Source organism: Panthera uncia, chromosome C2 (genome assembly GCF_023721935.1).
Source record: "Panthera uncia isolate 11264 chromosome C2, Puncia_PCG_1.0, whole genome shotgun sequence".
NCBI classification, from domain to species: domain Eukaryota; kingdom Metazoa; phylum Chordata; class Mammalia; order Carnivora; family Felidae; genus Panthera; species Panthera uncia.
This window is the reverse complement of record NC_064810.1, coordinates 70,504,440-70,517,564: the sequence shown is the minus strand read 5'-3', so window position 1 is coordinate 70,517,564 and position 13,125 is coordinate 70,504,440. Positions and strand designations below refer to the sequence as shown.

The following is a 13,125-nucleotide window of genomic DNA, read 5'->3' as shown; positions in this document are numbered from 1 at the left end:
GAGGCTGCCCAGACACGCACTTACATCCTGAAGGTTGGTGGGCAGACTGTGGGGAGAACTGTTTTCCTACAGGTGCCCTGTCTCCCGACAGCAGGGCCAGCTCATCACCCTAAAGGCCTCCTGCAGTGGGCCCGCTGGGAGAGGGCAGTGGGAAGAAACCACAGCATCCCTCCTGATCCCTGGTCCCCACCCTTCCCTCCAGCTTCCTCCCATCCCTGGGCTAAGGGTCACTGTTCCCCCATATCCTACCTCCAACTCCCTCTCCCTGGAGGCCTGAACTTACTTTCATCCAGGGGCAAGTTCTTTTATCCACTGTGAGAAAAATGGCTTCAGGAGCAAATACCCTGGGGCAAGGGCACACAATGAGACAACTCTCCACCCTAAACACTAGCCCCTGCAGCTGGAAGTTCTCCCTTGGGAAGAGTTGCAGGAGGCAAGCTTGGGCTCCGAGATTAGGGGAAGCAAAGGTCCCTAGGGGCTGCAGGGGTTGGGGAATGATGGGAAGGGCACAGGAACATAACCCCCAACGCAAAGTCCTGCTCAGCGTTGTGTCTGGCACCAAACTCTTTACCATGAGCTGCAGCCGGACAAATACAAAATGCTGGGCCAATCAAGTTTTTGTTTTTAAGAACTGACTTTGTAAGTTGTAAAACTGCTTTTTTCTTTTAATGTTTATTTTTGAGAGAGAGACAGAGTACAAGTGGGAGAGGGGCGGAGAGAGAGGGAGACACAGAATCCAAAGCAGGCTCCAGGCTGTCAGTGCAGAGCTGGGCTTGAACCCACGAACCGTGAGATCATGACCTGAGCCAAAGTCCAAATGCTTAACCGACTGAGTGACCCAGGCACTTCACAAAGCTGTTTTTGAAAAGGTACGATAGGGGTGCCTGGGTCGCTCAGTCGGTTAAGTGCCTGACTCTTGGTTTTGGCTCAGGTCACGATCTCATGGTTTGTGAGTTCAAGCCCTACACTGGGCTCTGTGCTGACAGTGCAGAGCCTGCTTGGGATTCTCTCTCCCCTCTCTCTCTGCCCCTACCCTGCGTGCGTGCTCTCTCTCTTTCAAAATAAACTTAAAAAAAATTTTTTTTTTAAAAAGGTATGATAAAAAATGTAGGATAGTCTTTCCTAGGAAGGAATCTAGAAAAAGTGTAGGATCGATAGGCACACATAGGGTTTCAATAATATTAGTGGTAGCGACCTGTTTTGTAAGCTGGTTGTATTTATATGGATGTTGCTTAGTTTTTCCATAGAACTTATAAGTATATACATTGTGTTTAATGTTTTTAACTCTGAGATATTTTATTATGTATGTATGTGTATGTATGTGTGTAAAAGAGAGAAGCGGGTCTCTGATTCACACATATTTTCTGATTATGTGCAGAGTAATGTGTTAGGAGGGGAGTGTCAAGAGCCTCACGGTGAGATGGACTCAGCTAAATTGCAAAGCAGCAACAGGCAACTTCTTCGGAATGTCAAAGCACTGATATTTTTCAGATCCGTATTGACAGGAGTCTACCAAATCTCACCAGCCTTATTCTAATTCACATTTAGAAAAACAACAAGAAGCGCATGTATCAGTGAAAATGTAAAAAGGAGAAATGGCTATAAGTAAAGGTGCCGAGGTGGCATTTTTCACCTGATCTAGTTGAGACATGTAATATTCAAGTTCATTGTTACATAATTAAAAAACAATAACCTTGTATTTTATTGCCTGGTAGAGGTACTCAGTTGCATGGATATACCACAATTTATTTATTCACCTATTGATGAACATTTGAGTTATTTCTCATTTTCAGTTAATTTTTTTTTATTATGGTAACATGTATATATCATAACATTTATTACTTTAAACATTTTTAAAGTGCACAATGCAGTGGCATCTATTGCATTCAAAATATTGTGTAACCATTACCTCTATCTATTTCTAAAATTCTTTCATCACCCCAAACAGAAACTCTGTAACCATTAAACAATAACTCCGCATTCCTCCACCCTCAGTCTCTGGTAGCCGCTAATCTACTTCTGTCTCTCTGAATTTGCCTACTCTGGATATTTCACGTAAGTGAAATAATACAATATTTATCCTTCAGTGTCTGGCTTATTTCATTTAGCATAATGTTTTCAAGTTTCATCCATGTTGTAGCATGCTTCAGAACTTCTTTCCTTTTCATGGCTGTATAATATTCCATTGTATGCACATGCCACATTTTGTTTATCCATTCATCTGTTGGTGGACACTTAAGTTGTTCCCAATTTTCTAACTTGTAGTTGTTATGAATAAAGCTGCTATGGACATTCAAGTCCTAATCTTTGTGTGAATGTGTACTTTCATTTCTCTTGGATAAACATGTAGAAGTGGAATTACTTGATCATTTGGTAAGTTAAATGTTTAACTTTATAAGAAACTGCCAAGCTAATTTACAAAGTGGTCTGGTGGGGGGGGGTGCGGGGGGGGGGGGAAGGCGCTGGGTGGCTGAGTCAGTTAAGTGACTGACTCTTGATTTTGGCTCAGGTCATGATCTCTTGGTTCTGAGTTTGAGCCCTGCATCGGGCTCTATGCTGACAGTGTGGAACCTGTGTGGTACTCTGTCTCCCTCTATCTCTGCCCCTCCCCCACTTGTGTGTTTTCTCTCTCTCTCTCTCTCTTTCTCTCTCTCTCTCTCTCTCATATAAATAAGTAGGCTTAAAAACAAACAAAATAAAATACAAAGTGGTTTGTACCATTTGCATTCTCACCAGCTACATATGAATGTTCTGGTTGCTCCACATCCCCCCCAATACTTGGTGTAGTCCAACCTTTTAACTGAAACAATTCTGCTGGGTCTGCAATAGGATCTTATTTTAGTTTTAATTTGTGTTTCCTTATGTTAATGATGTTCAGCATCTTTTCTTGTTCTTAGCTATCATCCATATATCTTCTTCTGTGAGATGGAATGAAATATCTGTTTAAATCCTTTCACCATTTTCTAAATCAACCTGTCTTATTATTATAGAGATGTAAGAGTTCTTCATATAATCTAGTTACAGTGTGTTATCAGATGTGTATGCACTCTTATTCACATACACATTTACAAAATTTATGTTGTGAATATTTTCTGCCAGTCCGTGGTTTGCTTCTTTATTTTCTTCATGGTGTCTTTTGTAGAACAAATTAATTTTGCAGTAGTTTAACTTCTCATTTTTATGGGTTGTACTTTTTGTGTTTTATCTAATAAATCTTTTTCTAACTCAAGTCCCAATGTTTTCTTCTTTGTTTTCTTCTAAAATTTTTGCAAGTTTAAGCCTATGGTTCATTTCTAACTAATTATTAAATATGGTTTGCAGTAATAGTCATGGTATATATATATATATATATGTATATCATATATATATGATATAATATAATATGTATATTGTTTTGCACATAGATTGTCACAGCACTGTTTGAGACTATCGTTTTCCCACTGAAATAATATCGTTTTCAAAAATCATTTGCTCATATCTGTGTATGTCTATTTCTGAATTCTCTAGTCTGTTCTCGTGGTCTGTATGTCTTTATGCACCAGCACTTTACTTTCTGTACCTTTACTGTAACTTTATAATGTCTTGAAATCACATGGTGTAAGTCCTCCAACTTTGTTCTTTTTCAAAATTATTTTGGCTAATCTAGGACCTTGGCATTTCTATCTACATTTAGATTCAGTTCGTTAATTTCTACAACAAAATGTTGCTAGAATTTTAGCTGAGATTGCATTGAATATACACATCAATTTTTTTTAATTTTTTAATGTTTATTTAAAAAATCCATTATTTTTGAAAGACAGAGAGAGAGAAAGAGAGAGAGAGAGAGAGAGCAGGGGAGGAGCAGAGAGAGACGGAGACACAGAATCCAAGGCAGGCTCCGGGCTCTGAGCTGTCAGCACAGAGCCCCAAGAACTGCGAGATTATGAGCTGAAGTCAAATGCTTAACAGATTGAGCCACCCAAATGCCTCTACTAAACATCAATTTAGAGATAATTGACATGTTAATGAGAGTAAGTCTTTTGACCCATGGATGTTGTATATCTCTCCATTTATTTAGGTCTTTAATTTTTCTCAGGAATCTTTTGTTGTTTTTAGTGCACAGGTCTTGCACATCTTTTGTTGAATTTATCCATAAGTATTTTCTATGTTATGCCATTATTTATTTTTAATCTTTTAAAGTTATTTATTTATTTTTGAGAGAGAGACAGGAGACAGAGTGAGGGAGGGAGGGGCAGAGAGAGAGAGGGAGAGAGAGAATCCCAAGCAGGCTCTGCACTATCAGCATGGAGCCTGATGTGGAGCTTGAACTCACAAACCGTGAGATCATGACTTGAGCCAAAATCACGAGTTGGATGCTTAACTGACTGAGCCCCCAGGTGCCCCTATTTTATGCTATTTATTTATTTTTTAATTTTTTTTTTAACGTTTATTTATTTTTGAGACAGAGAGAGACAGAGCATGAACGGGGGAGGGACAGAGAGAGAGGGAGACACAGAATGGGAAGCAGGCTCCAGGCTCTGAGCCATCAGCCCAGAGCCCGACGCGGGGCTCGAACTCATGGACCGTGAGATCATGACCTGAGCTGAAGTTGGATGCTTAACCGACTGAGCCACCCAGGCGCCCCTATTTTATGCTATTTAAATGATACTGTTTAATTTTTTCAATTTGTCAATGCTTGTGTATAGAAATACAACAAAATCTTTGTATATTCATTTTTTCAATTAAAAAATTTTTTTTAATGTTTGTTTATTTTTGAGACAGCCCGTGCAAGTGGGAGAGGGGCAGAAGAGAGTGGGACAGAGGTTCCATAGCAGGCTCTTTGGTGACAGCAGAGAGCCTGATGGGGGCTCGAACTCACAAACCATGAGATCATGACCTGAGCCAAAGTCAGATGGTTAACAGACTGAGCCACCCAGGCACCCCTGTGTATTAAGTTCTTATCCTGTGACTTGCTAAACTCACTTACTAGTTCTAGTAACTTTTTGATAGATTCTTTTGGATTTTCTTTTTTTTTTTTTTAATTTTTTAAAATATTTATTTATTTTTGAGAGAGACAGAGACAGAGCTTGAACGGGGGAGGGGCAGAGAGAGAGAGAGGAGACACAGAATCTGAAGCAGGCTCCAGGCTCCGAGCTGTCAGCACAGAGCCTGATGCGGAGATGCAGGGCTCGAACCCACAGACGATGAGATCATGACCCGAGCCGAAGTCGGATGCCCAACTGACTGAGCCACCCAGGCTCCCCGATTCTTTTGGATTTTCTACATAGATAATCATGTTACCTTACTTTTTTCTTTCCTATCCGTATGGCTTTTGCTTCTTTTTATTTTCTTATTGCACTGGATAGCACTTCCTGCACAATAATGAATGGAAGTGGTAAGAGTAGACATCTTTAAAATGGCATTTTTTAAAGAGAGAGGGTGACACCTTTAAACATTTTTTTCTGTACCAAATAGAAATAATCACTAGCTGTAACAGAGGTACAGGAAAACATGAGGGGATGAGGAGTGTGTGCATGTGAGTGGGGGTTGGCAGAAAATGGAGCAATTAAATCCTACCCATTGGGGCATATTTATAAAAGGCAGCGTTTCAAAGCAGGTTCCTTGGCTCTTCTTGATCTGTGCCCCGGGAGGTCATAGTATCTGTAGTCTGTCTCCCCCACCCCACCCTTGCTATGAGTGTTCTCCTTCCTGATGCTCCCAGCAGCAGAGCCACCATGACCCTCCGTCCATTGGTTCCAGGATGCTGTCCTCTCCTGGTGTGATGGCATGCTCACGGACCTGCTCCCGCATCCTGGGGCTGAGCCTCGGGACCACTGCCCTGTTTGCTGCTGGAGCCAATACAGTGCTCCTCTTTCCCAACTGGGATGTGAGCTACCTGCTGAGAGGCCTCATTGGCAGGCAAGCCATGCTGGGCTCTGGGCTCTGGGGAGGAGGCCTCATGGTAAGTGTTCTGAGTTCCCCAGGTGTGACTTTGCCAGACACCCCTCGGGGTGGAACAGGGAGGTGGTAGGGGAGTCATGTTTTGGTTCCTTGCAAGAATGCTTGATCTTGGGGGCGCCTGGCTGTCTCAACGGGTACAGCATGTGCCATCTTGATCTCAGGGTGAGTTCGAGACCCATGTTGGGTGATTTACTCAAAAATAAAATCTTAAAGAAAAAAAAAAAGAATGCTTGACCTAGCAAGCTGGTCTCAGTTGTATATCAGTTCCGAGGAATAGGAGACTCTAGGAAGACTTGTCAAGTCTTGTGGCTGAACTTTGGCTCGGGACTAGCAGGCCAGGGGTAAACGTTGCCGGCCAGAGAGGCAGATCAGGCTAGTCACCCAACTGGGTCCTGATAGTCAAAGCCAAACCCTCTGGGAAAGATAGGATAATCAAGTCCATGTGAGGTGCCCAGCCAATCTATTTCAACAGCCACAGGTGGCAGCTAGAAATGTCAATTACCCAATCTCTTTTTACCTTTCTTCTCTCCTTTCCCAGGTACTCATTGCAGCTACCCTCATCTCCTTGACGGGCTGGAGATATGGCTGCTTCAGTGAAAGTGGGCCCTGTCAAAGTGTAAGCACCAGATTCTACTCTTCTAACACCTAGAATATCCCTACATTCTGTCACTCTACAGGCAGAATGGTAAAGAGACAATGTCAGTCTTGGGGCTTGAAGTCAGGTGCTTACTGTATCCCTTAATAATCCTAAGCTATCGGGCAACTTCCTTAACCTTTCTGAGCCTCAGGTCCTCCTCTGTAAAATGGGAGTGAACAGGATCAAGTCAACAGAGTAGGTGTTTAATGAGCCAGAAATGTCTACAAACATGTAGGAACTGTTACTATTATTTTTAGCCTATTGAACAATATGGACACGATTTAAGTGCACTGCAATCATGTGTCTTTGATAGAAAATTTCCTGGCTATTTTGTGTAACTTTTCTTAGAGTTGGAAAAATTTCCAGAAATCATCTAATGACTAGATTCTAGTCTAACCCCTCCATTTTACAGATAATGAAACTGAGGCCCAGAATAAATCTGCACTTATTAATTACAGTGGCATTTCTGAAAAATCTCAGTACATACATAGTATAAGATATATTGCTTATTCAGTCTCAGACACATGAACTTGTGGCCTCCTTGCAGTAACTCTACAGCCTGCTTTGCTATCTGCAGCCCATGTACTGGGAATTCCTCTGATTCAGAATTATATGCTAAAGAATTAAATATCAACACCCACGCATTTCATTCACAATCTGTTCTCAGTCTCTCCTGGTTTTCCCCTAGGCGAGTGGGTAGTTCTCAGACTTAAGCCTGCATCAGAATCCCTGAAGGGTTTGTTAAAACCAAAACCAGGGGGGCACCTGGGTGCCTCGGTTAAGCATCCGACTTCAGCTCAGGTCATAATCTCACGGTTTGTGAGTTCGAGCCCCATGTTGGGCTCCGTGCTCATAGCTCAGAGCCTGGAGCCTGCTTCAGATTCTGTGTCTCCCTCTCTCTTGCTCTCCCCCGTTCATGCTCTGTCTCTCTCTGTCTCAAAAATAAGTAAACATTAAAAAAATTAAAAAAAAAAGATTCTTGGGCCTCACCCCCATATTTTCTGATTCAGAGGTGGGGTGAAGCGGGAAATTGTGCATTTCTAACAAGTTTTCAGGTGATGTGATGCTGCCAGGACAGGGATCACATTTTGAGAACCACTGTCCTAGGCTTCCATCAGACTAGTTCACCTCGAATCTTTAACTTAGAGTCAAAACTGACCATGCGCCTTTCCCTGGCCCCTCCCAAGCTCCAAACTGGCTTGACATAAAATGACTCCGTGATTCTGTATAAAAGCTATATATATGTATATACATGTGTATATATATACACATATTTTTTTTTTATTTAAAATTTTAAAATATGTATTCTTTGCAAGGGAGAAAATGACCTAGTATCCTGAGAAAGAAGCCAATTTAAAAGTAAGCTAGAGGGGCGCCTGGGTGGCTCAGTTGGTTAAGCGTCTGACTTCAGCTCAGGTCACGATCTCGTGGTCTGTGAGTTCGAGCCCCGCGTCGGGCTCTGGGCTGACGGCCTGGAGCCTGTTTCCGATTCTGTGTCTCCCTCTCTCTGCCCTTCCCCCGTTCATGCTCTGTCTCTCTCTGTCTCAAAAATAAACATTAAAAAAAAAAATAAAAAATAAAATAAAAGTAAGCTAGAATCCTGCCAACTCATTGTTATCTTTTGGGAGGGAAGTGAGTGGTACAAAGACTAGAAAAGTGCAGTGACAGCACTGGAGTCACTTCAGAGTTGACTGTCATTTTTCTCTGTCTCTGTCTCCCTCCCTCCTTTCTTTCCTCCCCTCCTTCCCTCTTTCCTCCCCTGCTTCCTTTCTTGCTTGATTTGAGAAAGTGAGGAATCAGGGATGGGAGTATGGAACCTTTGAGAACACAGCTTTCCCTTAGAAGAGTCAGAAGTGGGCATATGAAAAATGACAATCAAACCGTTCAACCCAGAGGCTGAATGGTTGCAGTCTGAGTATAAAAGCTTTTAATGCCAACCTGCTGAGAAGCTCTGGAGAGCCTGCTGGGTCAGGGAGACCCAGGTCCATGTGCTACTGCTTCCCCCTTCTCAGTGCTTTCTCTCCCTCCCTACCCCCCACACTTCCTGGCTCTACCACTGACCCCACATCAGTCACCTTTGCCTTGGTTATCCTTTAAAGGAGGTGCCAGGGGCAGAATTATCCCCATGTGATATGATGGGGGGAAGCCTGAGCACCAGAGAAGTTAGACTTGTCCCCATCACCCCACCACTTGGTCACGACCCCATCTCACCTTATGGCTTCTTCTCTCCCTCTACAGATGCTCACTGCTCTGCTGTCCAGTAGCCTGGCTTTTCTAGGAGCCTTGATTTGCTTTATCACTTCTGGTGTAGCCCTGAAAGATGGCCCTTTATGCATGTTCGATGCCTCATCCTTCAATCAGATGCAAGCTTGGAAATATGGTTACCCATTCAAAGACTTGCATAACAGGTAAATGGATGGAGTCTTTTCACAGAGGCAGAGAAAGATGACAGAAAGACACACAAACTCCTTTTGGTCACACATTCTAGCATTTCCTTTCTCTGGGAAGATGCTCAGAATTTTGCAGATGCAGCAACAATAGTTACCCTCAAAAGTCTAGTCCTATGACCTTGGCTGGGGGAGGCACCAGGTTTCTATCGAGGTTGCTTATTTGGCTTTTATTTCTTTTTCCTCAAACCCTGGTCTCCTTATTTTTGGGGATAGGAATTATTTGTATGACCGTTCACTCTGGAACTCTGTCTGCCTGGAGCCTTCTAAAGCCGTCATCTGGCACGTGTCCTTCTTCTCCACCCTTCTGTGCATCAGCCTCCTCCAGATTCTCCTGGTGGTCATTCATTTCATCAACAGCTTCCTGGGACTTTTCTGCAGCCTCTGTGAGAAGTGATAGGTAAATGCCCTTTCATGCGAGAGAGTTTTCCTCAGAAACTGTCTTGAATCCCTTCTGTAAGAAGTGGGTATGGATTGTAAACAAACTTCCTTTTTAGGTGTGCCTGTAACAATGATTCCTTGAGCATAGGCTGAATGATATTGGTGAATTTTGAATCACATTGTAAACTGCAAGTCATTATTATTGTGTAGGAACTTATGGTTCATAAAATGTCTTCCAGCCATGGCCTCATTTCAGCCTCTCAACAACCCTGTAAAATTGGTCACAGGTCACAGATATAGCAGTTGAAGTTCCTAGAACATAACGGACTTGATGCCTAAAAGCTCTCACCTGGGTTCAGGTAAAGTTAGTACTTGAGCTCTTATCTTCTAAATTCAAGTTCACCAGTTGTTATGCACTGCACTGTGTGTCCCCAAAATTCATAGGTTGAAGCCCTCACCCCCACATGTGACTATATTTGTAGATAGAACCTTTAAGAAGCTAATTAAGATTAAATGAGGCCATAAAGGTAGGACCCTAATCCAGTAGGACTAGCATCTTTTTTTTTCTAAATGCTTATTTATTTTTGAAAGAGGGAGAGAGACAGAGCGCAAGTGGGGGAGGGACAGAGAGAGGAAGACACAGAATCCGAAACAGGGTCCAGGCTCTGAGCGGTCAGCACAGAGCCTGATGTGGGGCTCAAACCGACGAACCGTGAGATCATGACCTGAGTCGAAGTCATATGCTCAACCGACTGAGCCACTGAGGCGCCCAGGACTGGCATCTTTTTATAAGAGGAGGCTGAGATTCCAAATCTCTCTCTCCACACAAGCACAGAAGAAAAGGCCATGTGAGGACACAGCCAGAAGGTGGCCGTCTGCAAGCCAATGAGAGAGGCCTCAATAGAAACCAACCTTGTTGGTACCTTAATATTGGACTTCCAGCCTCCAGAAAATAAATGTCTGTTGTTTGAACCACTCAATCTTTAGTGTTTTGTTATGGCAGCCTGAGCTGATTAATCCACCAGTGTTCTTTTCATTCGTGTTCAGTGCAGTTCAATAAGTGGTATACACTGAGTGTCCACTGTGTGGCTGGCTCTGCTGTGCACGCAGTGGATCCAAAGATGACCGAGACACGGCCCTTGACCTTGGACCCTGCCTTGTCCTTGAAGAGCTCATGGTCAGGTTAAGGGAACAAACACATCTCCCAGCAATTTAAATGTCATATGGTAAGGGCCATGTTAGAGGTCAACAGGACACGAAAAGAGCTCAGAGGAACAGCAAACCGCCAAGCAGAGGGTCTGTGAGAGATCAAGGAAGGCTTCCATTGTGTCTGAGCTGATTCTTGAAATAGCCCGGCAAGACAGGAGAAAGGGATTCCCTAGCAGAGGAAACAGCACACTCCAAGGCATGGGGGGGAGACACAGGATAGAGCGTGTGGAGAACTGCAGAGCCATGGCTGTTTCTCATGCGGAACGAGGAAAGCAGAGGACTCCCCTCCCTCCCACCTCAGGATCTTGGTCAGGAGGTGGTGTCAGATGGTGAGCAGAGTCAGGAGTGGGATAAAGGAGATCTGGATGGGAAAGCCTGATGGGTAGGGAACAAGATGAAGCAGGCAGAAGCATTCTGGGAAGAAGATGGGTACTGGCAAGAGAAGAGGTAAGTGGACAGGTCCAGGGAATGAGTTTGAGAACCCCAGGCTCTGGAGCCACAGAGTGGACAAAGCCAGGAAGGGAGTATGTGGGTCCAGGGGCTGCTGTATCCCCTCCACAGTCCCCTGGGCCCCAGCTCTGTCCCGTCAGGGAGGAGCCACTGAAGCACCAGATGCCTCCAGGATACAGGAATTCTTCTGTCACCAGGGAGGAGAGGGAAGGGGAAAGGAGAGGAAAACAGGGGAGGGGAGGGGAAAGGGAGAAGAGGGAGTTCTGCATTCATTCTACCATGGGCTCCATAGCCCTCCACACCTGGTTGTTGGCTGCCCTCTGTGGGATTCCACAGGACACCTGCATCCCCTTCCTTCTCCCTCCATCCCAGGACTACCTCACCCTCAGAATGGGCTTTCACCCTGGGTTTTTCTCCTCAAATGAAAGCTACATCTGGCTCTTGGCTTGGCTTCCAACCAGGTTTTAGGCAGGAGGGCCTATGTTAATCTGTTCATCAGGACAGTGCTAACATTTTGTTAAGAAGAAAAGTTGTCGGTCCCTTGCTTTGTGAATGCCTTCTTGAATATCATCCTGGAAAGAAGAGGATGTTGCCTTGTTTACGATCCTGCTCAGAGAAAAGTGGGCCCATCTTGGGAATAAGTTGGCTGGCCTTCAGCTTTCTGTTGTAGCAACTGGCACTCTAGGTAGTAACAAGTAACAAGTTTAGCCCATTGCTTTCCTGTTCACCCTTTAGGGCAAGGCCTGGGTTTTATTCACCTTTGTATCTCCAGCCCCTAGCACAGATGGAATAATAAAATGTTTATTGAATTAAATTACACACCTAATCTTCTGTGTTTTTAGTTGGACTGGAGTAGGTAGGGTGAGAGAAATATAGCTGAAGAAATCATAAAAAGGGAGGAAAAGTCGGTGTACTAGGAGTATGATTTCTTTCTTTTTAAAAAAAAATAATGTTGGGGCACCTGGCTGGCTCAGTCGGTTAAGCGTCCGACTCCAGCTCAGGACATGATCTCACGGTCCGTGAGTTCGAGCCCCGCGTCAGGCTCTGTGCTGACAGCTCAGAGCCTGGAGCCTGCTTTGGATTCTGTGTCTCCCTCTCTCTCTGCCCCTCCCCGGCTCATGCTCTGTCTCTGTCTGTCTCAAAAATAAATAACACATTAAAAAATGTCTTTAAAAATTAATGTTTATTTATTATTTTGGGAGAGAGAGATTGAGACGGAGCCCAAGCCGGGGAGGGGCAGAGAGAGGGAGACACAGAATCTGAAGCAGGCTTCAGGCTCTGAGTGTCAGCACAGAGCCCGATGCAGGGCTCAAACCCACTAACCGTGAGATCATGACCCAAGCCAAAGTCAGACGCTTAACTTACTAAGCCACTCAGGTGCTCCTAGGGGTATGATTTCTTAAGGCTGGTGAAATAGTAAGGAGAAAAACACTCTCTGCCCCTTAGGAGACATTGAATTTCTGTGCAAGGCTAGTCTGTGGATGCATGACCCCAGCCAAAGATGGGGCTAGCGCTGCTGAATCAAGGGGCAGTTAAAGAGGGCATGGTTGAGGCAGCACTGAGCTGCCTTGTGGCCCTTGCACAGACCCCAGTCTGCTGGTCAGTGCCAGGAGGAAGGTTCAGCAACCCTGCCAAATCATGAAAGGTCTTATTTGCAGCAAATGCTGGGGAGATGGTCCTAAGGAACCACTGAAAGATTTCAAGCAGAGCAGTGACAAAGGAAAGCCATTCTGGGGGCACTGTGAAGGGTGGAGTGGGAAGGTGAAGTTCAGGGGAGTTTACCAGACTCGGGGAGACCAATCTAGGCTATACTATCAAGAAAACACATTGTAAACCAAAACTTGGAATAGTAAAATTAGTCTCTACTGGAGCTTGCAAAGGTATACTTTTATAGAAATACTCCCTTTGCATCTTATAGAAGGAAGTTCTGGAATCTGTTAATCCAACCAATAGGAAGCCTGAATGGATACTGGGGGAAATTCTTTTCTTAGTTTTTGAAGCTGGTAGAGGCCAAGATACTACAGTCTTCTACAACAGGACCAGAAACTGGTGCTCGTAAGT

General features: G+C 44.1%; 1 protein-coding gene across 2 annotated transcripts; it reads left to right on the top strand.

The window, feature by feature from the left end:
- The first annotated feature begins 5,590 nt into the window (after positions 1–5,590).
- Positions 5,591–9,582, top strand: TM4SF19 (transmembrane 4 L six family member 19). Of its 2 annotated transcripts, none has more exons than XM_049629496.1 (4): positions 5,591–5,941; positions 6,479–6,556; positions 8,816–8,981; positions 9,241–9,582. In XM_049629496.1, the coding sequence occupies exons 1-4, from the start codon at positions 5,741–5,743 to the stop codon at positions 9,426–9,428; spliced, it is 633 nt and encodes a 210-aa protein (XP_049485453.1). In that variant the 5' UTR covers positions 5,591–5,740; the 3' UTR covers positions 9,429–9,582. The 2 variants fall into 2 exon arrangements, with proteins under 2 accessions (XP_049485453.1, XP_049485455.1); XM_049629498.1 differs by having other exon boundaries at positions 8,816–8,985.
- The last annotated feature ends 3,543 nt before the right edge of the window (positions 9,583–13,125 follow it).